General features: G+C 33.1%; 1 protein-coding gene across 1 annotated transcript in view; it reads right to left on the reverse strand.

Moving 5' to 3' along the window:
- LEKR1 (leucine, glutamate and lysine rich 1) overlaps nucleotides 1-27,938 on the reverse strand; it is a 277,970-nt gene that overhangs the window by 128,492 nt on the left and 121,540 nt on the right. Inside the window, exons 7-8 of the mRNA XM_060298487.2 lie at nucleotides 19,914-20,089; nucleotides 5,976-6,161 (exon numbers count right to left, since the gene is read on the reverse strand). Coding sequence (XP_060154470.1) covers nucleotides 5,976-6,161; nucleotides 19,914-20,089 — 362 coding nt within the window. The remainder of the gene's footprint in view (nucleotides 1-5,975; nucleotides 6,162-19,913; nucleotides 20,090-27,938) is intronic.

Below are 27,938 nucleotides of genomic sequence, written 5' to 3' on the forward strand. Positions count from 1 at the left end.
CAATGCACTTCTTTTAAATTAAGGCATTTCATTCTTTCTTTTTTTTTTTTTTTTACTGTGCTACAATGTGAACATGCTTTTTCCTATTTTCCTTATTCTTGTTGTTAAGCTAGTACCAAATTTTCCTCATCACAGGAACCACCTCGAGCACTTATTAAAAGTAGAGAGTCTTAGAATCTTGGAGATACTCAGTATGTTCCGACTGATACGCAAGAATGTACATTTTCAATACGTTCCTTTATTATCCCCACACATGCATTTCCACAGTCCCAGATGTTCCTGTGGTCAGGCAATTTTGGAAAACACTGTCCTAGCTTTAATTCCTAGAAGACTTGCTAGGCCAATGGTCCATTTTTGTGAAAGGGGTAAAATCCACCACCTCTTTTTTTTTTTAAAGGAAAAGGAGTTCAGTGTTTTCATATGCCTTTTTGGAATTGACAGAAATGATTAATGAGCTAACAGGCTTTGTCCCAACAGAGACCTGGGTTTGAATCTCAGCAGTGTGACCATGGCCTACGTCTCTATGTCTGATAGGAAGAATAAAAGCTTTCACATTAGAATACTGTGAGGATTAGATAAGGGAAAATTAGTCAAATGCTTAGTGCTAGTCAAATGACTGATACAGAGAGAGTTCTTAGTTAGTGAAAATGTTTTCCCTTTCTTCTCTTGTCTTTATTCCCATAAATCACTTTTTTTTCAAACATAGAAAGGTAGTTACTTGACTTACCCCTTAACTACCTGTTACATGCAATATAAGATATGTTCCCTAATGTCTCACTGTTCTTTTAAGAAACTAAAACATTCAAGGAAATGGCTTATCTTAGAAACCACATTAAAATGATGAAATAAAAGAGAAATAAGGATAATAATCTTTGGGGTGAATTGCATTTTTGGGAAAGTTATGTATAACTGTGAAATGTATATTTTAGCAAATCTGTCCTAAATTTGGTCTTCTCTCTGAAGTCTAAAATAACAGCATGGCATAGTAGGAGTTTTATTTTACTTATAACTTCATTAATTTTTTAAATGAGTAATACATTCAAGTGGTTCAAAATATTTTTTAAAGTATCAAATATACTGCTGAAATTGTTACACTGATATTCATAATATAAATAGGTCTATAATATTCTTTTCTTTTAATGTCTTTGTCTTGATTTTGGTAACAGGGTTATCCTTGCCTTGTAGGGTGAGTTGGGAAATATTTCCAATTTTTGGTTGTTTAGAAAATATTGTGTAAAATTAGGATCCTCTGTTTCTTGAAAGTTGGTAGAACTTGCTTGTTAAATAATCTAGCCCTTTCCTGGTGAGCAGATATTGCTGCAATTTCTTGAATAGTTATAGGAACATTTAATTTTTCTGAGTAAGTCTTGGTAAGATATATTTTTCTAATAATATGTCCATTTCATCTAAGATTTCAAAGTTGTTGGCAAAAGTTGTTGGCAGTATTCACTTTTCTTTCTACTTTTTACCTGTAGTCACTGTTTTTGTTTCATGCCTTATATTTTTCATTTGTATCTTCTCTCTTCCTATGATCAAACTTGCTAGAGGTTTGTCTATTTTATTTTATTTTTTATCAATGTTTTGTTTTATTGATCTTTTTAATCATATTTTTGTTTTCTATTTCACTGACAGCTGCTTTTATTTTTATTGTATTTTTTCTTCTATGTTCTTTGAGTTTATTCCCTCCTTCTGATGTAAGTATTTAAAGCACCATTTTGGCTACATCCCACAAGTTTTTGATGCATAGTGTTTTTTAATACCATTCAATTCCAGATATTTTATATTCATTATAATTTCTGCTTAAACCCCAAAGTTATTTAGCAGTGTGTTTTTGTAAAATTGTGAATGGTACAAGGATGCCCACTATCCCTATTCTAGTCAAAACTGTATATGAAGTCCTAGCCAGTGTACATGTCATGAAGAAACTGAGTGATCCAACTGAATAATCCTGAGGTCCAACGAAAAAAAAAAAAAAAGATAGGAAATCTAACAAGCTTCCAGGTAAATGGATGAGTTATCTTTAAAGGAAAAAGAATAAGAGCTGTAGGTAGATTTCTCATTTGCAACACTGAAAGCTAGAAGTCAAAGCATTAGCATAAACAGTCTACTGAGAGAAAAGAACTCAAGTATTCTACACCTAGCTAAGTTAGCATTACATCCATCAAGTTGAGAATTATATTTTATTTTGAATTTCTAAGGAACATTTACAAAACCTGATCATGTACTCAACATAAAGAAAAGCTTAACAAATTCATAGAGGTATTATGTCACATTATTTAATCAGAATATCCCTAAGTTAAATAAATAATAAAAAAGTAACTCCCTTGCACAACAAATTAGAAACTAAGAAATATATTCCTAGATAACCCTTTAATCTAAGAAAAAATAAGAAATACAGAGTATTTAGATAGCATTGAAAAAGAAAATAATATTAAAAGCTATGAGATACAAAGTTTACTCAAACAAAAATTTATACTTTGAAATGCCTCTATTATTAAACAAAAAAGATGAGAACTAAAAGAACTTAGTAGTCTTTTCAGAAGTCTAAAAAATGAAAACAAAAAACAAAAAGAAACCAGGAAGAAAAAATTAATAAACATAGAAGTCAAAAGTAATGTCATGGAATATAAAAGTAGTAGAAAGCATTAAAAACAAAAAACCCAAAAGCTAGTTCTTTGAAAGCCTGATAAATAATAAGAGATAAATAAAAGTAGATACCATTAAAAATCAGAAATCAGGTATCACCACAGATAGAGGAGATATTTTAAAAATAAGAGTACTACATGCCATATTATGGATACAAATCTGAAATCTTAGAGAAAAATGAATGATTTCCTGTCAAAATATAAATAATAAAAACAGCTCAGAAGAACTGAAGATTTAAATAGTCAAATTACTACAGAAAACTCTGGAAACATTAAATAATTACCATTTAAAGAGGCACCAGAATCAGATGAGTTCATAATTGAATTTTACTTAATGATACTGGGTTCACATTCAAGTTTTATCTAACCTTTAAAAAACAGACAATCAAATGTTATTAAACCTATTTATTAACATCACTTAATTTTAACACAAAACTCTAATTAGTGCCCCTTAATAAAGAAAAATTATAGACCAATCTCATTTATAAATGTAGGTACTGAACTTATAAATAAAATATAACCATGTAGAAAATGATATGTAAAAAAGTAGTATCAGGAAATTTAGTAATACAAATCCATTTTACCAGCTGGTTAAAGGAAAAAAAACATGTTTAATATCAATAGATGCTGAAAAGGCATATAACAAAATCCAGAAGCATTTCTAATAAAACATTTAAGTAAAGTTGGAATAGAAGGAAAATATTTGATTAAAAATAAACAATATTTACCAAAACCCAAACATCAAATATAATTCCAAGTGGAAAAACACCGAATGATTTCAATTAAAATCAGGAAGTAGACAAGGATGATCACTGTCACCATTATTATTTAACACAGTTTCAGAGGTTCAAATAGATTTAATAAGATATGAACAAGACAAGAAATAAGATAAAATATATAAACATTGGAAAAGAATAGATGAACTCTTTTTGGGGGGCATTGGGGCTGGTCATATAAATGCACAGCTAGAAAATCCAAGAGACACTAAATAAAAACTACTAGAAGTAATATGAGAATTTTGTAAATTTAATGGATATGAGACAAATATATAAAAATCAATAGCCTTTTTTCATCTATCAATATCAGGACATTGAGATAGAGCAAATAGTTCATTCACAGTAGATGCAAATATGATAGTCATAAGTTTTAAAAGAATGGCAAAGAAACATTCAAATAAAACTATAAAATTATATTAAAGAACATAAAACAACATAAGGACATACCATATCTTGAATCAATAAACTTTTATAATATTAAAAAGACTTAGTATCACTAAAAATGTCAATTCTCTAAAAATTAGTATAAATATAATGTAATCCCAATTAGAATCCCTGTTAATATCAGAATTTAATGATATTATCTTAAAGTTTATATGGAAGAATACCTGCTGTGAATATGTAATAAAAGTATACAGACTGGAAGAGAAAAACTTTACTAGATATCTATCAGAGTCTTTGGATTAGAGGTAAATAAATGATCTTAAAATTCAAATCAAAGAATAACTGCCTTCAAATATATATTTAAAAAGTAAGAACAAAGGACAGAGAATAAACTTTACCAGCTATGAGAATATACTATTAAGTCAAATGAATATGATACTAATGGTACATCTAATAAATCAGTGGAACAGAAAAGAGAATACAATAATAGATACTAGCATTTGTGAAATTTTGACATATGACAGGTAGTAGGTTTATTTAGTGGGAGAAGGATGGATTATTTAATACATAATACTGATACAACTGGCTATGTATTTGGAAAGAATAAAACTGGAGCCCCAAATCTCACATCATATAAAAAATAAATTCCATACGTGCTACTGACTTAAATGAAAGAAAACCCAAGAGACCATATGTATAATCTAGGAATGGAATGGACTGTTTTAACCAAGACTAACCAGAAACAATAAAAGACATTAATTTGATGACACCCAAAAGAAAAACTTTGATATGGTGCAATTTACTGTGAAAAGTCAATAGACAAATTATACATTAGAAAAAAATTGAATAGAGAAGATAATTACTTTACTATACAAACTGCTCTTAAAAATTGTTAAGGAAAATTCTAGTAATATAATAGAACATTGGCAAGATCTATGAATAGGTAATTCACAAGAGAAAAAGTAAAATATCTGATTTTAAAGTTTGTATCTAGTTCCATATTGCTTCCAAGTTCATGTGACAACTTCTCTTCTCTTTCAGAATCAGTTCCTCTCCAGATTTCTCTAGTCTGTGGTGTGCTTCCATCATTAAAGACTTCCAAGCAAAGAAGTTCAGAGCCCTCTGCGACTTCTTTCTCGCCCTTGTCTACTCAGCCAGGTGTTTACCTCTCTATTCCTGGGTAGTCCTCTCAACCCTGATTCTATTTAAGCCTTCCCAGTGTGGCCATGGAGAGGGCCAAGGAGACATAGTGGGACGAGCATGAGTCTTGGAGTCCAACTAGGTTTGCTTTCACTCCCTGCCATTTACCAGCTATGTGGGAACAAGTATGTTACCTCTCTGGACCTTCATTCTCTCGTCTGTAAGATGGGATAATTATACCTGCTATTCATGATCATTGTGAGCAGTGACAGAAGTAATTTATGTACAGTGCTAACATGGTTTCTAGCACACATTAGGACCTAAAAAATGTTAGTTCTCTACCCTACTTCAGTTTCTTATGGTTAGTCTAGGGACTGGGTTACCAGCAATGATATTTTCTAAATGGCTACCTGACTCCAATTTCTTGATATTTGGAACACCTCCATATGTTGATAGTAGCTTAATTTTGCTAAAACACTGCTTGTGTTATATCATTCTCCTGATTACCAATTTTCAAAGATTCCTTACTGCCTTCAGGAAAAAGTGCAAACCCCATAGCCTTACTGCTAACATACTCATTGTTCTAAGGTAAAAATTTTAAAACCTTGCCCAAGGTTTCCAAAACATAATTTTTAACCTTTTCATTTGGGAAAATGAAGAAATGCCTAAAAATTTGGAATCACCTTATATAACAGCATATGCTATATTTTCCTTCAGTACTCTAAACCACCATCCACTGGGAATAATGATATATAAAAGAAAATTCTACTTTGTTTTCCTGAAATCTCACTTTGTACTTGAAATGTCTTTAATATATTCACTTAATACTTGCCACTCTAAATGGCAGAATAGGAATGGATGATAGCAAACATTTATCACAGAAACAGTTATGGCATTGTTATTAATAATTAGGCATATTTACAACACAAACTAGTTAAAACAAGATTTTTGTTGTGATCATGAGAGAAATAAAAATTTAGACATTACTTTATTATGTCTAGTTGCTAACAGCAAAAAATAATTCTTTTACCTAGTACTTCCTTTTGCAAGTCATGGCATCTGGTTTGCAAGTTTACTTCCTGTTGTTTGAATGTCTCAATTTGCTGAGATCTCAATATGGCTGCATCTGACAACAGTTTCAGATTTTTCATTTCCTCTTCAAGGCATACGTTATTTCTCTGGGACACTGTCAAACTTTTATTTAGCATCTTTATTTCTGTAAAGAAAATTCAAAGTTTACAAATAGATAACACTGGATCATAAAACATTTCTTTAAAAATGGTTATTTTCTTTTAGAAAATGAATAGTTGAAAGCCAACATGACTTCTCTGAGAGTATAGTGACACCTAACAAAAAAGTTAAGTTTTAATTTAGTAGTTATTCTGAAAAACAAATGAAAAAAGGATTGTATTGCTAAATGATGCATGAAACCTTTTAGTAGTTTTTTTAAGTCTTTAAATTGTATTAAATGGCAATCCTGCCTGCTTTTTAAATACTCACATGAATGAATAAAATAATATCCATGTAATGTTCTGGGTTTTATTGAAATTAAATTGTTTTCTTGGCAACATGATTCAGAAAAGTAAATTTAAATGTGTTAGCATGAGCTGGTTGGGAAGAATTTCTAGGAGATAACTAGGGCATATTCTATACAAATTATGAAGAAAGGTGGTAGGGGTGGAGAGAAATAAAAGGATGTAGTGTCTAAAACTAATAAATTTATGGGCAGAAAGTATTAGCTAATATATCTTAATGGTTCTAATAACACTCTGTCCCCTCAAAATAAGGGCAGAATTTCATCATAGCAATCAATTCTCATTATTCTATCTACTTAGATTAAGTTTAATAACAGTATGTCTTCACAGCATTATGTAGATTTAAATGTGCTAATTTTATATAATTTTGTGAGAAATTCATGGAACATTTTATCCTTCAGAATGATAATTATCAAGGTCTCCTTTGCTTAGTGTTTTCAGCACTGCTGCCTTAAGCCACCATTAAAATATACAAACACACATGCAATAAAAATACTATAAAATTTGTACAACAATTAACTGAACTGATGAGGATGTGATCTACATGAAAATCTGGACAGTCTGCTTTTTCAGAGAGCTCACTTGGCATTTCTTCCTTGCTTAGCTCATCCTGGACTACATGATGGGTTTAGTGTGTTGTTGGGTGTCAAAGGAGGTTGGCTTGGTTTACTGGTCTTGGAGCCATCACAGCAGAAATAGTAGCCACATGGCCAGCGAAGACCAGAAGTAGACATCCATGGGATAGACATGGCTGCAGAGGCAATATGGCCAGTAAATGGTTACAGGAGAAGTAAAGCAGTACGCTGAACAGAGCACAGAGAAGAGAGCATGCCCCAAGGGATGGTGATGAGTAGGATCAGGAATGTGGTCTAAGGAGAGAAAAGCAAAATGCCTTTCTGTGGGAAGAAAGTACATCTGGAAGAGAAAGTGGCATTTAAGGTAGACCTAGGGCATGAACACAAGGGGTCTTGCCACCATCTTCACCTTTAATTCCTACTCAAAATGGAAAACCTAGAGAAATAAATTGGCATGGATCAAATAAGTGGGGGTCTACTATATTCCAATGGTTCCTTTATATGGGAATATTTTCCCCTAGGAATAGCTATATGCTTCTAAAAATTTATGGATATGTTCCCATTTGTGTGAGGAAAGCTACTAACACAGTAGTAGAATTTTTTAACACAGTAGTAGAATTTTTTTTTTATGTAGTTAAAGAAAATAAGGAGGTTGCAATTTTTCTTCAGGCCCAAGAAGTCTTCCCGAGTAATTTTTCTAGCCATAATGGTAGCTTCTTATGGCTGAATAAACTGTTACCTACCGTAACCATATCTGTCTATGATTAAGTCCGAATGACACTGCAGAGGAGTGCACACATGCTGTGACCTATTTATCGTTTGCCAGAATGGTACTGCTTAGGTTCACAGGCTGACTCTCTATCTGTCTCTAAAATAACTCCTTGTGTCAATGTCACTTTCTATCTGACATTAAAAGCATAAGAATTTGCAATACAAATTCATTTGTGAAATATATTCTAACACATGGAAAAGTACAGTAAGATTTTTAACAGGAGGTTTCTAACATGGAAATAGGAGAGTAAAATCAATGGGGGTCAATTAACTCACCCTTGGCAAATTATATATCCCCTGTACCTATGGCAATCCTGGTGTCAAATACTTAATCCTACTTTCATCATTAATACAACCTCATAATTGCCACTTATGTGTCCCAATCTGGGTTCATAAATTATGATCAACCTATTCTGGTCATTGTACCCACCATACACTCTCCCTGTCTTTGCACCGCCCCATGAAGAAGGTCCTCCTAGCCTCATACGTTGGACCTACCACAGCTCTTAGGCTATCTCTGCCTGGAAATCTTTCCTGACCAGGTCTGTAACTTGTGCCAGTTACACTATTTCTATGGCACTGATCATATGCATACATGTGACCTACTATTTGACCGTAAGTTATTTTAGGCCAGAGGTAATATCTCATTCATTTTTTATTCCTCCCATAATTTCTGCCACAACATTCTAGAATTAACAGAAGCTCAATAAATAGCTACTAAATGAGTAAAGGCATTATTGCACAAAGCTTCTAATATACCACTAGCTGAAAATCCTAAATATGTGTTTATCTTAACTCTCCCTTCACTTCAGAGGCAAGCATTTTGAGCTGCAAATTATTTAACGTAAGACTTGATAAGGCAGTAAACACACACATCTAAAAGAAGGAAACATTTTTAATAGGATAAGCAAATAGGCCTATTCTATCCCCAATTTCATCAATTTTATAAAAAAATGTGGACTACATTTCTAAACCTAATTCAGAACTTGAATTTTAAAAGTTCAAGAGCTATTCGGTCAAGAGTTATTTTGAGAGTGGAAGCAAATTGATTCTATGCTTGCTAAAATATTCTGCCTTGGTAAAAATATTATTTTTTTCTGAAATTTCTTCTACTAAAATAGCTATGCTCTGATTTGAGAAAACCTAATCTATGAAAAGTTAGACTTAAAAATATTGATTACATAAATTGATAACCACTAATTAGAAGAATAGGAAATACTTCACTTGTATCTTCTACTTAATATTCAGCATACTTTGTCAGCAAGAAAATATTAAACAATGCATTTTTCTAGAAACTTCCTTCCTATTTTGGACTTTGATTTTAAATGTAAATTAATTTTAATGTGAAAATCTTTTAAAGTATCTGAATAATGTGTGCAGTGTATATGGGGTTTACTACATTTATTAGTTTGCTAGGGCTGCCATAACAGAGTATCACAGACTGGGTGGCTTAATCAATAGAAATTCATTTCTCACAGTTCTGTTGGCTAGAAGTCTGAGATCAAGGTGTCAGGGTTGGTTTCTTCTGAGAGTCATAAAGGACAGATCTGTTCCAGACCTCTCTACTTGGCTTGTAGACGGCCGCCTTCTCCCTGTGTCTTCACATTGTCTTCTCTGTGTGTGTGTCTGTTTCTAAATTTCCTCTTCTTGTAAGGATACCAGTCATTTTGGATTAGAGCCCACCCGTTTAAATTTAATTGTTTCTTTAAGAATCCTAACTCCAAATATAGTTATATTCCAAGGTACCAGGGAGTTAGGACTTCAACATATGAATTTGAGAGAGACACATTTCAGCCCATAATGCTATATTTTAGAATAATTATTGGCGTTTATGTTGTGATTATAAATATGCAAAAATAGGTGAGCATGTGGAGTATAGAAGATAAAATTGAAAACTGAAAACAACTGAGTTAGTATAGAGGAATTAGGAGTTTATTTTACTTCTTAGAAAAATGTTTCAAGTTTTATTTTACATCAACTTTTCAAACGAAGAACTATGCCGTGCAGAATCAACTCACACCATAAGGATATATCCATGTGATAACAAATAAAAGCTAGTATTGAAAAAAAGTATGTTATTTAAAATGTTTGTAATATTGTCAAAGTTTATAGCCAATAGATGTTTTTAGCTTTTAAAGTAAGTGTGACAGAATTTGCTAGCTGATGCAAGTATAATTATTAGTATTAATCTCATACAATCAATTTTTTTGCCTTGATAAAATTTTTCTGTTGTTCTTAGTCCTGTTAGCTTAGTCAATGAACTTAAAATTATGTTATATCATTAAGTCTTTAGGAAGCTTCTATAACCTTATTACCAAGGCAAGCTGATATAAAATAATATTAAAAAACTCTGAAACACTAGATTTATTATTTAATGAAGGAGTCATAAAACACTATATAGGTTACTTTTTTAAAAACTATTTTGAAATACTTAGAGATTTACAGGCAGTTGTAAAGAAATGTATAGGAAGGTCCTGTGCTGCTTTTATTCCTCCTCTCCCCATGTTGACATTTTGTATAACTACAGTACTCTATCAAAATTAAGAAACTGCTCTTGGTATAATCCACAGAGCTAATTCAGATTTCACCAGTTATACACACCTTTCTCTCTCTCTGTGTGTGTGTGTGTGTGTGTGTGTGCACAGCTCTATGCAATTTTATCACATATGTAGCTTTGTATAACTACCAACACGACCAAAACATAGGATTATTCTATCACCACAAAGCTACCTCCTGCTACCCCTATATAGTACACCTACTCCTATTCCCACCACCATCCCTAATCCCTGGAAACAACTAATCTGTTCTCCTTCTCTATAATTTTGTTATTTCAAGAATGCTACATAAATAGACTCATATAACATGTAACCTTTTTGAGGCTGGATTTTTTTCATGCAGCATAGTCCTTTGAGCATGTATTAATAATCTGTACCTTTTTTATTGCTGAGTAGTATACCAGTTTGTTCTTCATTCACTGAAGGATATTTGGGTTGTTTCCAATTTTGGTTATTATGAATAAAGCTGCTATGAACGTGTATGTACAGGTATCTGCATGAACTTAGGTTTTCATTTCTTTGGGACAAATGCCTAAAAGTGCAACAGCTGGGTCATGTGGTAAGTGTGTGCCTTTTTAGTTTTAGAGGAAATTGAAAAATTATTTTCTAGAATGGCTGTACCATGTTACATTCCCACCAGCGATATTGATTTGGTTTCTCTGATCCTTGCCAACACTTGCTTTGCTCAATTAAAATTTTAGACATTGTAGTAGATATGCAGTAGTATCTCATTATGGTTTTAATTTGCATTTCCCTAATGACTAATGATATTGAACAAATTTTTCTTATGCTTATTTGCCACCTGTATATCCTCTTTGATGAAATTTCTGCTCATTCATTTTGCCCATTTTCTAACTGCACTATTTTTTGATGTAGAACTTTGAGAGTTTACAAAAAATAGATTCTAGATACAAGCCCTTTGTCAGATATGTGCTTTGCAAACATTTTCTCCCAGTCTGTAACTTGCCTTTCCATCCTTTTAACAGGGTCTTTCGCAGAGGAAAAGTTTTTAATTTTGCTGCAGTCCAATTTACCAATTTTTCCTTTTATGTATCATGCTTTTAAGTTCAAGTCTAAGAATCCTAGGTTACAAAGATTTTCTTTTTTTCCTAAAAGTTTAATAATTTTATATTTTACATTTAAGTCTATGATCCATTTTGAGTTAAATTTTTTATAAGGTGTGAGGTTTGGATCAAAGTTTTTGATATCCAGCACCACTTGTTGAAAGGCTAGGCTATCCTCTGCTGAAGTGCTTGTGCACCCTTGTCAAAAACGAGTTGGGCTGTATAAAACATATAAGCTACAAGGATATGTTGTAAAATACAGGGAATATAGTGAACATTTTATAATAATTATAAATGGAATATAACCTTTAAATATTGTGAATCACTATGTTGTACACCTGAAACTTATAAAATATTGTACATCAACTATACCTCAATAAAAAAAAAAAACCTAGTTGGGCATATTCGTGTGGGTCTAAATAAATATATATACATATATATTTACTTTTAAAATTTCATTGTGAAATAATTGACATTCATCACTGTATAAGTTTAAGGTGTACACCATGATGGTCTAATTTACATAGAGTGTGAAATGATTACCACAATAGGTTTAGTAACACCCATAATTTCATATAGATACAATAAAAAGAAAAAAAATTCTCCTTGTGATGAGAACTCTCAGGATTTACTCTCTTAACAACTTTCCTATATATCACAGAGCAGTGTTAACTAGTCATCATGTTGTACATTATGTCCCTAGTAATTATTTATCTTATAACTGCAAGTTTGTACATTTTGACAACCTTACTCCAACTCCCCCTCTCCCTCCCCCACCTCCACCTCTCATAGCCACAAATCTGATCTCTTTTTCTATGAGTCTGGTGTATAGTTTTTCTTGTTTGTTTATTTATTTATTTAGGTTCTACATACGAGGAGATCATACAGTATCTGTCTTTCTCTGTCTTATTGGGTTGGCCAAAAAGTTCATTCAGGTTTTTCCATAAGCTGTAACGGAAAAACCCGAATGAAATTTTTGGCCATCCTAATGTTTCACTTAGCATAACATCTTCAAGGTCAATTCATGTTGTCCCAAATGGTAGGATTTCTGTTTTTATGGCTGAATAATATTCCATTGTGTGTGTGTATATATATATATACACACACACACACACACACCCATTCACCCATTAATGGATACAGGTTGTTTCCATGTCTTGGCTATTGTAAATAATACCACTGTGAACATAGGGGTACAGATATATTTTGGAGTTAGTGTTAATAAACTTAGGTAAAAGCTTAATTGAATAGTCAAGACAACAAACTAGAAATAAGAAACAGTAACAAAATATAAGGGTGTCATTATAACTGACATTAAGCCCTTATAATTTTTGTAAATAGGAAATAAACCAAAATAAAATTATAACATTTTAACAGCTTTAAAGTATAAAAAGTTCATTTCACTATTTATACCAGCATTGTCCAATAGAAATACAATGCAAGCCACATATATACATTAAAAATTTCTAGTAGCCACATTAAAAATGTAAAAAGAAACATGTAAAATTAATTTTAACAGTGTGCTTTAATTCTACATATCCAAAATACTACCATTTCAAAGAGAGGCTAGAGCGACATTCAAAGTGCTCAATAGCTCTGTGTGGCTGGCGGCTACAATATTGGACAATGTAGGTCTATATACTTCCTAGGCTTTTGGTCATCTTTTTGTGTAGGTGTGATAGTTACTCAAGCTTTATAAGAATTAACCTTCAAAAGTATTACACTCTATTTTCTCTGAATCTAAATTTAAGATAAAGATTATTTATTTAAAATTCTATATTGTGAAATTGGCATGTTTATATATTTACTAGAACTGCTGCTAAATTTAAAGTGTGCTCAAATTGATCAGAGATTATAAAAAGGCAAGCATCAGCATATTTGTCATTTTGCATATACTGGTACATGTTTGTATATATGTGCCCTGAGGCTTCGACTGTGCTGATAACATAGAGTAAGAAGAAATTTTTTTAAAAAGAGCGGGAAAAACCCTTACAATAATATAGCTTCACTTTCACACACCCCAACTGTTATGGTCACTAAGCTCTTGCTTGGAAATTAAATATACTGTCCTTGTGTATGTATTTCCATCTCTGAGCTTCTGCAATCACCACTGTGTAACTTCCAAACAAAGCCCTCACACTTCTGATATAAAAGCAATATGATTTATTATAATGGTAAATGTTAAAGTTAAGGGTTGAAAACTACCTCCTGTCTTCTCATGTTAGATAAAATGTAAAATGTAATACTACTTGATTCTTCAATACCACTTTTAGGAATTAACTATGTTAAATAAAAAAAATGGGACAAGATCATAGAGATTCATGAGTAAAGATGTTCACTGAAACCTTATTTATAAAAGCAAAAACTATGATCAACCTAAATGTCCACAAATAGAAAGCCAGTTAAATAAGTTAAGATACATTCCTACAATGAGATGCTATGTCAAAATAGTTTACACAGTTAGTTGGCATGACTGTATATTTACATGATATATTATTAAGTATATATATCTATACAGTAAAAATAAAGATTAGAAAGTTCTATATCAAAATGTTAACAGCAGATATCTTTGTGTATTGCGATTGTAGATGATGTTCACTTCCTTCCTTGTTCTTTTTCTGTATTTTCTATGTTTTAACATTGAGGCTGTTTTATGTTTATAGTCAGAAAAATCCTTAAAGGCATTTGAATTTGAGGGGAAAAAAAGAATTATCAAGTTTTGCATTTCCCTCCTTAAAGTTCAAAAAATAAGTTTCAAACAAGCTTTAAAAATCAGATTGAGAATTTTACTACTGATAGTAACCCATGGCTGCAGGCACACGCAACTCATAAACAAAGCCTCTCCTTTCTCCTTACTCTCTCTCCCTAGATATAGAAGTAGTAAGTGAGCATTATCAAAAACATTTAGAAAATACTCAGAGGTTTAAAAAGGAACATAAAAATTATCAGATTTAATCTGGGTTAAAATTTGGGTGTCCTTTATTTCCATTTAAATTCTACAATGTTCACTGAGCACCTACCCTGTGACAGGCAAAATTCTCTTAAAACACTAGGAAGACAGCATTCAGCAAAGCCATCAAAATTCCTGTCTTCCTGGAGATTATAGCTTAGTGTGAGGAGTCTGGCAGTAAACACATAAATCAGTAAATGGATAAGAGTATTTCTGACAGTGATAAATGTTATTAAAAATGAAACAGAAAAATAGGATAGAGAAGTGTAAGGGAAGACTACTTTAACTAGGATGGCCAGCAAAGATCTCTCTGAAGAGGTGACATCTGAACCAAGACGTAAGTCATAAGAAAGGTCAGCTACTTGTTCTGGGAGACCCTTAGCTAACCTCCCCTTCATGTACCTGCAGTACTTCCCTCTGGCCTTATATTATATGGGTCACATTCAGAGAGAATAAAGTGACTGAGCTTTTAAAGTGAGGAAGGAGTAATATTCCTCCATGCAGAGGGGTTGTCAGTACCTCCTCGCTTTTCTATCTCTTTCTGTGATTGTGACATATTTCAGTCTATGTGCTCCTCTGTGGTTTACCTAAACTAAGTCCTAAAGTTGACAATTAGCTTAAAAGATTCCCCCAAAGAAATCATGCATTAGGGAAGATACTGATAATGCAACAAAAATGAAAACAAAAACAGGTAGAGCTGATGCTTCTTCTCTTCTGGTATGACTGAGTTCATCATTTCTGACATCATGAGGTAAATATTCTATAATAAGATGTGACAAGACACTCAAAAATGAGAAAGTTATTGAGAAGTGATTTGAATGTGGATTAATATCCTCTATATGTGTCCCATTAAAATGGCTAAAATTTAAAAGATTGACAACACTAGGTGTTGACAAGGATATGGAGCAACTAGAACTCTCATACTTTGCTGGTAGGGATTTAAAAGGATCAACCACTTTGGAAAACTATTGGGTAGTTTCTTAAAAAGTTAAATATAACCTACCATAAGACCCAGCCATTCTACTCCTAGGTAGTTACTGGAAAGAAACAAAGGCATATATTCATCAAAAGATACATGTGAATGTTCAAATAATGGAAATGATGCATAAAATAGAGTATATCTATATTATTAACTGTAGTGGACATTGTCAGTGACCCACCCATATCCCTTGAACCTTTCAATGTTCTTCTACCGACTTCCAGTTCCCACTATTTGCATCTCTGTGCTGGAGGAATCTTTTCCCTGGAACTGCAGAAAGTAGCACTTCCCACCAAATGGCAGACTACAGGTGCCAAGGAGTTTACACTGTCTGGGAGCAGCCCTTAACCAATGACTCTTGGGAGTTGATGTCCAGCTCCCTCACTCCTTGAGTGAGGAATTCTGAGGCATGTGTTTTAAACCATTTCTCAGTTTCCTCATGGGATTAAGCTCCAGTTGCCCACTGCAATACTGCAACCTTTATTGGCTGCCTTTCTGTCCCTATACCTGCATGACCTTCACTTCCCAAATAAACTACCTGCAGTTATACCCTTGATTCAATGTCTGCTGAACTAAGACACTTTTTTTAAAGGCAAAGTATTAAAAATTAACAATTTTTGCAGTTGAAAACATGGTTGTTATAATATTCATCTGTATTTGTCCAAATTTAATTCTCAAAATTAGTTAAAAATTTTAAGAGTATTATCATATACAACTCATTTCTAAAGGCACATATTATATAATAAAATTAGGAAACTGAAGTTATAAGGTTAGAATGCTTTCTTTTTCTAACATTTAACTATAAAAAATTTAAAATATACAGAAAAGTTGGAAGAACTGTACTGTGAACTCAAATACACACACTACCTAGATTCTTCAATTAACATTTTACTATATTTGCTTTATAACATAGTTATTCCTCTAACCATCTTACATATTTATGCATTTCAAGATAAGTCAATATATTTGACTCCCTAAATACTTCAGCATGCACATTGTTAATTAGCATTCAATATAGATTTCTAATTTTTGAGTGAAATTTACCCACAAAGAAATGAATAAATCTCAAATGTACCAACAGATGAGTTTTGAAAAATACATCCACTGTGTAACCCAAACCTCTATCAAAATAGAGAGCATTACTATCACCAAAGAAAGTGCCCTCATGCCCCCTTTCCAGTCAATCCTCCCCTCTGAGGTAACTTCTGTTTTTGTTTTTGTTTTTTTTCCCACTATAGATTAGTTTTGCCTATTCTAGAACATCATATAAATGGAATCTTACAATGTGCATTATTTGTGTAAGGTTACTTTCAGGCAGCGTAATATTTTTGATGTTTATCCAAGTTACTGCATTACTGTAGTTCATTCTATATTCCATTGTTTATTCAGCCGTTTTTTTGATAATCCATTCTACTGATGTACTTCTGGGCTTTTACCAACTTAAGGCTATTTTGAATAAAGCTTGAATAAAGTTGCTGAATGTTTTTATGGACATATGTTTTCATTTGGGGGAGATGGTAAATTCCAAAGAGAAGAATTTCAGAGACATCAGACAGATGTATCTTTAGTTTTATTAAAAAACTGTCAGATCCTTTTTCAAAGCAGCTGTAACATTTTATACTCTCACCAATTTGTTTGAGAGTTCCAGTTGCCCTCCTTCCTCACCAAAATTTGCTGTTGTCATTTTTTTTCATTTTAGCCAACGTAGTGTGTATGTACTGGTATCTCACTGTGGTTTCAACTTGCATTTCCCTATGACTCATAATGCTGAGCACCTTTTCATGTCCTTTTTGGCCATTTGTGTATCTTTCCTTGTAAAGTGTCTATTCAAATCTTTTGGCCATTTTTGGTTGGATCACTTGTCCTTTTACTATTGACTTGTAGGTGTTCTTTATGTAACCTGGACAGCAGTCCTTTGTCACAGAGTTTTGGAATATTTTCTCTGTCTGTGGCTTACCTATTCATTTTATTAATGGCATCTTTTGATGAGCGGAAGTTTTAAACTTTAAGTCTAATTCATCAATTTTTGTTCTTTTGTTATTCTTACTTCTGTGTCCTATCCAAGAAACCTTCATTTACTATCAATTCATGAAGATATTTTCCTGTTTCTCCTTTTATTGTTTTAGCTTTTAAATTTAGCTCTGACTAATCCTGAATTAATTTTTATGGAGTTAAGGAGTCAGGGTATATTTTCCTATATGGCTATTCAGTTGTTCCAGCACAATTTGTTGAAAGACTTTCTTTTTCCCATTGAATTGTTTTGGTGCCTTGTCAAAAGTGAAATGAGCATTATCAACAGGGGTCATTTACAAGGCTATTTTGTTCCATTGATCTATTGTTGATCCATATGCCAGTATTACACTGATTTGTTTACTGTGATTTTATAATAAATCTTAGAGTCAGATGATGTTAATTCTCCATTATTATTAGCTTTTTATATAGCTTTTTGTATTTTTTTTAGTGGTTGCTCTAGGGATTATACATCCTTAATTTCTTAGTCTACATAGAATGAATGTTGCACCATGTCACATAAAATACAAAAAGCGTGCAACCATATGGATCTATTACCCCATCCCCCTGTCCTTTATGCTCTAGCTGTCATATGTTAAATCAATATACTTTATAACCTCCACCATATAATATTATAATTCTTACTTTAAATGATCATAGACAGTTTTTCAATTCAAAGGAAAAAAGAGTTTCATATTTACTGATATTTATTATTATGGTACATTTTAACCCTTCCCTGGAGCTCTGTTCACTTTTTTCAGTGTTTATCTCTCTTCTTCAAATTGAATAATTTCTATTAATCTATCTTAAAGTTCATTGATTCTTTCTTTGGTAATCACAATATGCTATAAAAGTCTATCCAGTAAATTTTTATTTTAGATATTGTATTTTTTAATTCTTGACTTTCCAATTTTTAATAGTTTCTTGCTGAGATTTTCTCTCTTTTCATTCATTATTAGCTTATTTTCCTCTATGTCATTGAACATAGTTAACAGCTGATTTGAAATCCTAGTCAGCTAATTATATCATCTGGCCCACCTCAGGGTTGGTCTCTGTTGACTGTCTACTCTTTTGAGTAGAAGCCATTTTCCTGTTTCTTTCCAGTTCAAGTAGTTTTGGATTGTATCCTAAACATTGCGGATGTCATGTTATGGAGACTCTGGATTCTGTTATGGTCCTCTAGAGTATTGATTTTTTTTTTTTTTTTTTTTTTTGGTATTGCTTTGTTTTAACAGGTAGTTAACTTGGCTGAACTCATATACTAATGACTGTTTCCCCTAGGGTAGGTAGCAGGTAATGTCAATTGCTTTAGCCTTAGATGAGCTACTTAAGAGTCTTCCCTGTACACACGTATTTTAGGGATAAGCCAGAGATTTGGGAAGAGTTTATATGCGTAATTTGAGCTCTCACTTTCTATCTCTTTTCGAGGATATCCTCTCACTTCTCAAAGCTGGGACTGCCTTGATCTCTGCCCCCCAGTCTTAAAGCCAAAAAGACTATAGATTTCTATCAAAGTTCTAGCTTCCCTGCTTGGAATAGATTGTACCCTGCCCTCAATCTAATAGCCATAAAAAAACACCAAAACAAACAACAACAACAAACAGGGAATTCACCCAGTGCTATCCCCTTCTTTCAATTAAAAAAATAATAGATTTTTTTAGTTCAGTTTTAGGTTCATAGTAAAATTAAGCAGAAAGTACAGAGAATTCCCAGATACTTCCTGCCCCCCACACATGCATAGCTTCCCCCACCATCAACATCCTGCACCACAGTGGTACATTTTTTACAATTAATGAACCTACATTGGCACATCATTACCATCCCAAATCTATAACTTACATTAAGGGTACATTCTTGGCATTGTATATTCTATGGGTTTTGGCAAAATGTATAAAGACACCTATCCACCATTACACTATACAAAAATAGTTTCACTGCCCTAAAATACTCCATGCTCTATCTATTCATCCTTCCTTCCTACCCTGGCAACCACTGACCTCTTTATTATTTCCATAGTTTTACCTTTTCCAGAATAGTCATATATTACAGTTGGAATCATCCAGTACATTACCATTTTAGATTGGCTTTTTTCAAATAGTAATAGGCCTTCTTTCAATTTTTCTTATGTTCCCTCCATGTGCTTGGTCTTGGTCACTCTCCAGTGTTTTTAGGTAGGTACTTTGTTCAGAATTTATAGTTGTTATCTGTGGGAAATCTGATCTAATTAGAGCTACTCAGCCATTAACAGAAAAAAAGTTTTAAAATACAAATTTGTACATTTAACAGGAATAATCAGACTTCTGGTCACAGTTCAAGATTGATGTATCAGAGCTTATCTTAGATCAGGCCTATAATTATTAAATTTCAGGGATGGAATAGATCTTAGTGGTCATCTAGTATACTAACAAATAACAGGTTTAAAATTAATCATAATTCCCATCACATAAAATGAAGTATCATTATTTCATGACTTATGATATACCATTTACCAAAAAAAGGACGATTATGTTCTAAACATATATAACAAACCTGTCAAGGCTGTTTCACTTATGGATTTAATTTGTAGAAAAACTTCTCCTTTCAGTGAAGTCCAGTTTTGAAAATTATCATATACTTCATTTTTAATACTGGTTAGCTCTCTTTTACTAAAAGTAAGTAATGAAAGAGTCTTATTCCAGAGATACTTGTATTCTGTCAATCTCTGACTGTAAAGAAGTAAGGAAAAATTAGGATTTTTAAAAATAGCAAGCATAATAACAAATATGTATTTGAAAAAAGGTTTTCCTTGAAAAATGGTTTTAGAGTGACCATACAATCTACTGTATAAATGGAGACAGTTATGAAAGTAAAAGTAGGTGCTATCTGCATTATGCTGAGACAACATATAAACTGGGGTTATCCCAGGAAGACTGAGGTATATGGTCACCCCAACTCATTTCCATTGTGTTATAATATTTTAACTATAAATAAAGGTAGCTAACTACTTTCATACACATTTTTCTATTAATCTTTTAAAATTAATTTAACAGCAAACATTTAGTGAAGGAAATTCAGTCAAAAGTGACTTAGTCAGGACTTCCCCGGTGGCGCAGTGGTTAAGAATCTGCCTGCCAATGCAGGGGACGCGAGTTTGATCCCTGGTCTGGGAAGATCCCACATGCTGCGGAGCAACTAAGCCTGTGTGCCACAACTACAGAGCCTGTGCTCTAGAGCCCACAAGCCACAACTACTGAGCCTACGTGCCACAACTAGTGAAGACCGCGCGCCTAGAGCCCGTGCTCCGCAACAAGAGACACCACAATAATGAGAAGCCCGAACACTGCAATGAAGAGTAGCCCCCGCTCGCCACAACTAGAGAAAGCCCGCCTGCAGCAACAAAGACCTAATGCAGCCAAAAATAAATAAATAAAATAAAAAAGTGACTTAGTCACTGAGCCTAAAAGAGAATCTCAGATTTGTAGACAGCATTCTTCCTGCACTAGAGTCCTACAGGCAGTGTAAAACCTAGGGTAATAATAAATGAAACCTTTTTAAGTGACTGATCCAGTGCTTTTCCCACATCAAATGCCACAGCTCAAAGTAACCACATGTTTTTTACTATCTCAATGATTTTTATTACTTCAGATGTCCTGGCTATCATTTACCTAATAATCAAGCAAGATGCAGACATGGATAGGAGTGTCATCAGCAAAAAGATGATGACTGAAGCCATGGGAGTTAATATTTATCTACCTAAGTAGACTAAGATCTATTATACAGACTGTATCTGTCTTGTTCATCACAGTCTCCCTTGCACCTAGCACAGTACCTACCACATAGTATGTACTCAACACATATTGATGAATGAATGAATGAGTGAAAAAAATAGATCACTCTGTTGGAGGAATAAAGAAGTAAGAAATACTGAGGATAAGATACTGGACAACACTAATATTTATGGGAATAAATCAGAAAACAAACCCTCAAAGGAGATGAGGGAGGAGCAACCAGTGAAGAAAAGCCAAAAAGATAACATCGGAAAAGCCAGGGGATAAGAGAATTTAAAGTAGAGAGTAGTGATCAGTGTTTAAGGCCTCAGACAAAGGCTGAACAGAGGCCATTATATCCGGTATTAAGGAGGTCTTTGGTGACCTAAGAGAGAGGCTTCAGGTAGGAAAAGACTGAGCAGTAAAGCAGAAGTGAGAAAATAGTTATGTGGTACCAGCAATCAAGAACCTTGATTGAGGCAGCAAGGAGAGAAAAAGGAAGATACACAGTAGAATGGTTTGTTAGGATGGGAGACACCTGAGTGTTTACAGAGCTGAGCAGACAGTATGAGTACAGTCACAGAGGCTAAAAAACACAGGCAAGAGATGTGATCATTTTTTGTGCAGAGAGCTAGAAAGAAAGGACAGATGTAAAACAAAGGCTGAAAGATTAGCCTTTGCCAGGAAGAAGAAGGGTGGTGTCATTCTGTGTGGTTAATTAATAAGGTCCACTTGAGTGACCAAAAGCCACAGGGAATCCTCAATCAGCATGCAGACCTGGGAGCTAAGAGAGATGTTGATTTCAAAAAAAAAAAAAAATCAAAGAAAGGGGTGGGGGTGAGGGAGGGATGGATTGGGAGGTTGAGGTTAGCAGATGCAAACTATTACATATAGAATGGATAAACAACAAGGTCCTACTGTATAGCACAGGAACTATATTCAATATCCTGAGATAAACCATAATGGAAAAGAATATAAAAATGAATGTATATAACATGTGTAACTGAATCACTTTGCTGTACAGCAGAAATTAACACAACATTGTAAATCAACTATATTTCAATTAAAAACAAGCCAAAAAAAAAAAAATCAAAGAAAGAGTCCAACAGATCACTAAAGCAAAGGGGAGCAATGGTGAGGATGGGAAGTTTGAATGCGAAGCCAGGAAGTGGTAAGACAGAGACAAGAACTATGAACTAAGTCAAGGTTAAAGGCCTAATGGGCCCAATGTAAGGCAGCTGCTGGGAGCAAGTCATGAACATGGGGGTCAAGGCCTAAAGGGATATTTAATAGAAGAAAGACCAGATACGGATGCATGTGCTTCTGTAGGGACAAAAGGCAGGAAACAGAAAAATCAAGCCACTTAGCGAAGAGCAGATCCATCACATTTTGTGTGGCCTAGATCTTATATGATTGGTGTGGATAGAGGGATGGCTTTCTTGTAAAAGACGACTACAAAATTAGGTTTAAAAGTGTGCACTTATAGACTGAGAAAAATCATTACAAATAAAATTGTAAAAGTTAATAAATCTCATCAATATCACAAAATACAGAAAAACAGTATAACTTTTTAATAAGTAACAGCTCTACAATATTTCTTTTGTCTATAATTTTTGGTTACATGCTTTACAAGCACCTTTTCATATGAGAACCATTTTATAATAATACTTTGTGTGGAGAGAATATAAAAATTATACAGCCTTTCATCTAGCAAGGCCATTAGTTTTATTATCTGTGGTAGTTTAGAAAGATTCTTTTAGCTTCATAGCCCATTACTGGTAATATCATGTAAATATTAAGCATTGTCAAATTTGGGAAAATCCTTATAAAATTTTTTCATATATGATAAAATTTTTGGCATTTCAAGTTTTCTTGGAAAATGACATCTTAAATTGTCTTTGAAATGATGAAACTCATGAACTTGCTTATCTCAGATGTCCTTGAAGTGGTATACTATGATTTTTATGTTATATTCAGTGATGTCAGCAGCTTTGGTCAAATCAGCAAGAAACTTAAATCTTTCTCCAATGTATTCAAATAATTAACTCCTCTTCATTGAATGGATTACAAAATAATCCAAGAGATTTTATTGAAATTGTATCACTTATGATGTAATCTGAAAAAATGTTATAATTTGTTTTTTATGACAGAATAATTTCTATTGTTTAAATTGTTCATCTTTATTGCTTTTACTCCATTAATTCAAAAAAATTCATACAGGGCTTCCCTGGTTGTGCAGTGGTTGAGAGTCTGCCTGCCGATGCAGGGGACACGGGTTCATGCCCCGGTCCGGAAAGATTCCCACATGCTGCAGAGCGGCTGGGCCCGTGAGCCATGGCCGCTGAGCCTGCGCGTCCGGAGCCTGTGCTCTGCAACAGGAGAGGCCACAACAGTGAGAGGCCCGCGTACCTCAAAAAAAAAAAAAAAGAAAGAAATTCATACACATCCCTATTTTTAGTCTGCAATGTCTTGTTTGTGTAATTGAAAATTACATTGAAATGACTTTCCAGATGGCAGTTATAATGTATATTGCCAACACAACTTTCTCTCTCAGATTCCTCAAATGCCAGGGACTACTCCAAGGGCATACTGACATCAGAAGTAGGAGAAGGGAAATCAGAGTGCAAAGAGACAGAATTTTTACAATTATAATTTAAAACCATCTTACTTTGCCAGGGGCCCTCCCAGAAGCTTGGAAGGGGGTCCTGAGTGCGGGGTTCTGAAACTTAAGTATCATTTGACTCACAGGAAATATGTCTGTGTTGATAACTTTAACTCTCTTTGTGAAATACAAGGCAAGACACACAGCTGGTGAGAGATGAGTAGCACAAAGAATTTTAAGCAGAATATTGAGGATTTAGAATAGTATTGAAGAAATTGAGGGCCTGGTGTTTAACAACCTGTAAGTGGATATAAAGACTGAGGGTTTTAAGGGTAAATAAGCAGAGGTAAAAGTAGCTGGAGTATTGGTAAATTCCTCTATGCAGAAACATACTCTATGAAGAAAATCCTAATGAATACACACACACACACACACACACACACACAAATACTAGAATAAATGGGTTCATCAAGATCACAGGATACATAAACCATGTGCAAAAACCAATCTGTTTACTAGCAATGATGAATCCCAAAAATAAAGTTAAGAAAAAAATCCCACTTGTCATAACATCAAAAAGAATAAAGTATTTAGAAATAAACTAAATAAAAGGAGTGCAAGACTTATATACTAAAAACAAAACATTTCTGAGAGAACTAAAGATCTCAGTGGAGAGATATATGGATTCTTGGATTGAAAAATTCAACATTTTAAAAATGGCAATTCTCCCCAAATTGATCTATAGATTTAATGCTATACCTATCAAAATCCCAGTAGGCTATTTTTCAGAAATTGACAAGATGATCCTAAAATTTATATGGAAATACAAGGTTCCCAGAATAGCCAAAACAATCTTGAAAACAAAGAAATTTGAAGGGCTTACATTTCTTGATCTCAAAATTCACTAAAAATTATAATATTCAAGAGAGTGTGGTACTGACATTAAGAATAGATATACATCAATAGATGAATAAAATAGAATAGAGAGTCCAGAAATAATTCCTTCCATTCATGGTGAATTGATTTTAGGTAAAGGGACCAAGGCAACTCAATAGGGAAAGAATAGTCTTTTTAACAAACAGTGCTAGAATAATTGAATATTCACATGAAAAAAAAAGATGAATTTAGATCCTTACTTTACATTATTCACAAGAGTTAAAATGGATCACAGACCTAAAGGTAAGAGCTAAAACTATAAAACCTTTAGAAGAAACTACTGGAAAAAATCTTTGTGACCTTTGGTTAGGCAGAGTTCTTAGATACATTACCAGAAGCACAATCCCTAAAAGAAAACATTGATTAAACTGTATTTCACTAAAAATAATAACTTTTGTTCTTCGAAAAGACACAATTAAAAAAATGAAAAGACTTGCCACAGACTGGGAGAAAATATTTGCAAATCATATTTCAAATAAAAGACTTGTACCCAGAACATACAAAGAACTCTTATAATCTGATAACAAGAAAACAAACCAATGAAAAATAGAAAAAATATTTTAATAGATATTTCACCAAATAGCCATAAAAATAGTTAATAAGCACACAAAAAGATGTTCAACACCATTAGTCATTTGGGAAACACAAATCAAAGCACAATGAGGTACCATTTCACAGCCTCTAGAATGGCTACTATAAAAAAAATACAGACAATAAGAAATGTTGTCAAGAACACAGTAAAAGTAGAATCCTCATTCCTGGTAGGAATGTAAAATAGTGCAGCCACTTTGCAAAATAGTTTTGCAGTTTCTTAAAGGTTAAATATCAATTTACCATATGATTCAGTAATTCTACACTTAAGTATCTACTCAAAAGAAATGAAACATACATCCACACAAAGACTTACATGTGAATGTTTATAGCAGCATTATTCATAGGTGCCAACAAGCGGAAACAATCCAAATGTCCTTCAACTAATAAATGCATAAATAAAATGTGGTATGTTCAGACAATGAAACACTATTTAGCAATAAAAAGGAACAAAGTACTGATGCATGATACAACATGGATAAACATCAAAAACATTATTGAAAGATGTCAGATATAAAAGACCACATACTGTAGGATTCCATATATTTGAATTGTCCAGAGAAATATCTATAGAAACAGAAAGAAGATAAGCAATTGCCTAGGATTGGCGGTGAAGATAGAGATTGCAAATGGCATGAGGATCTTCTAAGGATGACTCAAATGTTCTAATATTGCATGTGGTAATGGTTGCACAACTCAGTAAGTTTACTAAAAATCATTACATTGTCTACTTAAAAGGGGTGGATTTTGTAGTATGTAACTTATATCTCAATACAGCTGTTTAAAAAAGACATGAGCTGATTATGGGATCAAGGCTAGAAAACAAAGTAAGGCCAGGAAATGGTTGGGAAAATCAGAAAAACAAAACAAAACAAAACTAGAAGCCTTAATGTGGTTGACAAGTTGGTGTGAAAGTGAGAGATTTGGGGAGTTGGCTTAATTTCAAAGATGACAGAGTCTGGATTTACAAACAAGAAAAATTAAAGGATAAGTATATTTCAAACAATTTATGAAAGATTTACAATAAGAATCCTATAAAAGTAAGCACTACCAAAATATTTCAAATATGGATTGATTTGGAATATTGGAGTTATACACAACTTTACATAAAGTGAAGTATATCTGTATTCCATATTGTTTTTTAGTATCTATTTTACAGGCTTTCAAAAGTTGATTTCCATTCTCAAAAGACACTTTATTCTGAATAGCAGTTGTGCTGAGCCAACTGAGGCATACCACAGCTACTCCTCATCAACCCCTTGCGAGAGACAGGTTGGAAATGAGGTCAGGGAAAATACAAAGCATGAAGAACACTTTGCTGGAGGCTAGGTGATTAAGCCCTATTGCAATTAAACAAATGAGAGAATAATTTAAAAAGAGCAAAGTGACTCAAAGACATAGTGCATTGATCTCTTGAAAGTTCATTTTGGACGCCGTAAATAAAGATGATTACATCTGAGTAGCTAAAGCTCAAGCTTCTTTTCTTTACCACTTTAAGAGAGAAGATTATAAGCTCCTTTGCTTTATCCACAGCAAACTCGAAGTTTTACGTTCTGGTAGATATTTTTTTTAAATAATCAGTAAACTAGTTTAAAATGAGCTTTTAGTAATGCAACAAAATCACTGAACTCTACAACTTTTGGTTTGATTTTATTTTCACCAGACTGCCTTCTCCCATGCAATGTACCTACTAGTGAGAGTATTAACAAAACATGTAATTATTTTTATTCATCTGTCACAAACTTTTATTTATACTGTCTAGTTAAATGGTTACTTCTAAAATTTCTAGTGTTACTTTTTTATATAAATCAGATCCGAAACTCCCAATTTGTGATCTTTTATCTAAAAGTAAACAAAAACCACGGATCTTTTGAAAACATTTTAAAAAATAAGCAGTAAAAGTATAATGCAAAATGATGACAAAATTACAACACAGAATAAAAATAACATTTAAATATGTATAAGCTTATTCAAGAATTTAAAATACTACAAATTACATGTAAAATGTGAATAATAAAGACTGACTTTATTAGTCCATAATATCCTGAAGCAGCATTAATTGTCTAATCTAGTCCTAGTCTAGCCTTTAAAATTTAGTCAATCCTGCCATCCATAATGGCATCTCTGGATAAAACAAATGGGATTTCCCGAGTGGACCTGAGCCAAAGCTATTGTTGGGGCCAAGACTGAATACTGATGGTCCTGACTAAAATGGAGAGTTGGGATCACCGGGGTGATATCCTGCTGGTTCAATACTAGATTTCTAGGAAAGGACAGAGAAGATTTCTGATGACAAAAATTGTCATCTGTTTTGTGAGTAGACTCATTCATTAATTCAAAAATTATTTATTTAGCATCAGTTATGTGCAAGGCATTAATGAAAGGTTAGATGGCTAACAGGTTATCACCAGATATTGCATAAAAAAATTATTAGCCCAGATAATTTTTTTAACAGAACAATATTCCCAATAATAATAAGTAGACTGGAAAAAATAAGAACATTAAAAGTATTTACCCGGCATATTTTTTTTAGTCATCCTGAACCTGTGTCTATTTATAATGTTCATTTAACTTATTTCCCTTTTCTAAGAGCTAAAAGTTACTCAATTTAAAAATTAATCATTCTTTCTGATATTCTCAATAAATTCAATTCCATTTTTAAAAAGTACTTCCTATTTT

Source organism: Globicephala melas, chromosome 4 (genome assembly GCF_963455315.2).
Source record: "Globicephala melas chromosome 4, mGloMel1.2, whole genome shotgun sequence".
In the NCBI taxonomy this organism is placed as follows: Eukaryota; Metazoa; Chordata; class Mammalia; order Artiodactyla; family Delphinidae; genus Globicephala; species Globicephala melas.